The 3,065-nt window shown below is 37.3% G+C and overlaps 1 protein-coding gene across 1 annotated transcript; it reads right to left on the reverse strand.

Moving 5' to 3' along the window:
* Positions 1 to 1,025: 1,025 nt before the first annotated feature.
* LOC139132640 (leucine-rich repeat-containing protein 15-like) lies at positions 1,026 to 2,677 on the reverse strand. The gene has a single exon (XM_070698910.1). It carries the CDS (start codon positions 2,619 to 2,621, stop codon positions 1,026 to 1,028), a length of 1,596 nt encoding a protein of 531 aa, XP_070555011.1. The 5' UTR covers positions 2,622 to 2,677.
* Between the last annotated feature and the right edge of the window lie 388 nt (positions 2,678 to 3,065).

Consider the following 3,065-nt stretch of genomic DNA (forward strand, 5'->3'; position numbering starts at 1 on the left):
TGACTATCAATATGACATCCTTCTTCTCTTCAAATAACTGGGTTTGTGCCATCCTCATTTCAAAGTAGCACCACTCACTTTGTGCAAAGTGAGGAGAGAGTATGAGCAGTGTTTTGTTGCTATTCTCAATACTGTTCAGAATGTTTTCAAATATGTCATCACCTGGTATAAAATCACGTTCATGGATACACAATTTCAAATTCTGTTGATCAGTATTTTCTAAGTTAGGAATCAATTGCTGCGTAACCCACTCTCCATCGTGTTCATTGTAGACCACAAAGGCATCATATGTTTTATACAATGGTTCTCCTTCATCATTAACCTGTAACCTATATCCACCTCGTCGTAGTTTCAACAGGAAAAACAAGTAGCGTATGTGCCATCTCAGTCGAAAACCAACGACTATGATCACAGTTAAAACAACGACAAAACACATGATTGGAACAGACATGATGAAAATCAAGTTACATTCCTTTCCAAATTCTAATGTCAGTAAGGAAACGCCATCCATTACCTTGGGTGTGGCACATGTAGGAATCTCTGACACAAAAACGGTGTTATCATGTTTAAGCCACTGGACAAAACTTTCCATTTCACATTTTGAGCAAGAAAATGGATTTTGATGGATTGTCAAAGTCTTAAGATTAGGCAGTGGCTTCAACAAGTTTGAATCGATCATTGTGATTTTGTTGAAACTGATATCCAAGGATTGAAGATTAATCAGTGTATCAGGAAGTACATTCACAGAAAGTAATGTACCAAAAGCCGTAAGGGAGAGCTCCTTTAGGTTTGGAAACAGCTTCAAAATCGCTATCAGTTCTTCTTCAATTTGTGACCAAGTACAGTCATGGAATTTTAGAGTTTTCATATTTTTCCAAGATACACGCAAATAATCTGTTTGGTTGAGATTGTCCTCCTTCAGATGTACGTCATTGAAAGTATCAATCTCTGTACCCTGAATGTTTAATACCTCAAGCTTTGTCAGATTGGCTCTTTGCAGAGTGAAAATATTTAGGGCAGGTCTTTTAAGCTTTTAGTTGAGGACCAGAAATATGAAGGTACCGAAGTGAAGGAACGTGTTGGTACAAGACAGCTGGATGTAAAAAATTTACTGATAATTGTCGAAGGTTTGTTAGGCCTTTTAGGGGATCATCGCCTACTGGATTTTGATTCAGAGTCAAAATATCATTTCCTTTCAGGTAAAGTGATTTCAGTGAAGTAAGAAAGGAAAATACAGCGTCAGGCAGATATTGAATACCATTATTAGACAAGTCTAGAGTGATTAGATTTGGAAGTGAAGTGAAACTGTTACGATGGATACCTACATAACTGTTGCCAGACAGGTTTATTTCTACTAGTGAGGGGACTGCTGCAAAGATGTTTGGAGGGATTTCTCCATCAAAAAAGTTCAATGCCAGATCTAGGTATTTCAGCTGATGAAGGTTAGCGACACTTTGGGACACCTCTGTGATGTTTGATAAACTATTCACCCTAAGATTCAATATAACTAAACGATCAAGACCCTGAAAAACTCCTTCATGAAGTGAGTAAAGTTTACTAAAATAAAAATATTGAATGGTCAGACTAGTTAAATGTGGCAGCCAACGAAATACTCCAGTGGGTAATTCACGCACTCCGTCAAGGTATATAGTCAGTTTTTCAATGCTTGTCCCTTGGAGCTGTTTGAAGGTGTCATTTCTGATCTTTTTCTGCTCGTTCAGATACCCAAGATGCAGTGACTTAATCTTTGAGTGTTTCAGATCCTCCAGTATTTGAGCTAGAGCTTGAGGTGAAGTTTTAATAGCATCATAATTTGGAATACCCTGCCGATACATCTCTAGAAGCTTATTAACAGATAGGGAAGTCGCAGATCCTCCAAAACTGAAATCTGTTGTTGGAAAGCTTTTAACCATCAAATCTTGTATTGAGATCAGAATGCTGCATTCTGAAAGCTTCAGCTCCACAAGTTCTGTAAAGTGTCTCAGATCCATTCTGTTGCAATGTTTGCGAAAACAGTTGAATTCAATTGAAATGTTTTTCATTTTGACCAATGGCTGCAATGCTTTCTGGGGAAAACAACGTAGACTGTTCCTTGCCAAATTAATCACGATGAGACGTATTAAATCTTGAAATATTGCATTCGGTAATGTGGTAATTAAATTCTCATCCAGGTGCAGTTCATTTAAGAGTGCAAGTCCATAAAACGATGTCGGAGACAACTCTGTCAACTGATTTTTTGACAGGATTAGAGTTGTAAGGTTCTTCAGATCAGAAAATAGTTTTCCAGGAATATCTTTTAGTAAGTTGCTTCGCAGATCAAGGATTTCTAAACTAGGAAGTCTCCTGAATGATTTGCCATGAATTAAATTGATCTTGTTATGTGATAGATTTAGTTGTCTCAGTTGGTTCAGCGCTATGAATGAAGCAGAGTCAGTTTCTGTGATTTGATTCCGTGACAAATCCAGGTGAGTTGAAAATCCTGGAAAGTTGTCTGGAACATCTTCAAACCCTCTGTTAAAGCAATTAATGCGAGTCTGCTCATATACCTTACATATCGACTGTTGTGTAGCCATCTGGAAACTCTGTACCAGCAGGACAAATGTCAAGCATAGAGAAGCCATTCTTTTTAGAATCTATGGTTGAGAGGTCGTTGAGTTTTGATGCGGCTGTCAAGGTTGTCAGTTCTCGTCTGAATGCTATTTTTGCCTGAATTTTTTTATGTCACATGAGAAATCAACAGAGGAGAAAGAAGTTCTCGTATTGGTTCTTTAAAGTTTTTGTATGACAATTAGATGACGAAATCTGTAATGATTTCAATTATTTCGCTTCCTCTTTCACTACCTTTCACATTTTCACTGCATTTCATTATTGCACAAAAGCAAATTACTGGCCCAGATAAATATCTCCATTTCGCAATCAGTTATGCACCTAATCGAAACTTCATGTAGCATTCATTACACCAAAGTATAAAACAATAATCCGTGGCACATTTCGGTCAGGCAATAAATCAATTTTATTAGTGTCAAATCTCTCTCCTTAATATGTAGAAGAACTACTAGAGATAT

This window comes from Ptychodera flava, chromosome 5 (genome assembly GCF_041260155.1).
Source record: "Ptychodera flava strain L36383 chromosome 5, AS_Pfla_20210202, whole genome shotgun sequence".
NCBI lineage: Eukaryota > Metazoa > Hemichordata > Enteropneusta > Ptychoderidae > Ptychodera > Ptychodera flava.

Bases quoted from the DNA above. Each gene is read 5' to 3' on its own strand.
- LOC139132640 (XM_070698910.1), bottom strand. From the start codon at position 2,621: ATGGCTTCTCTATGCTTGACATTTGTCCTGCTGGTACAGAGTTTCCAG.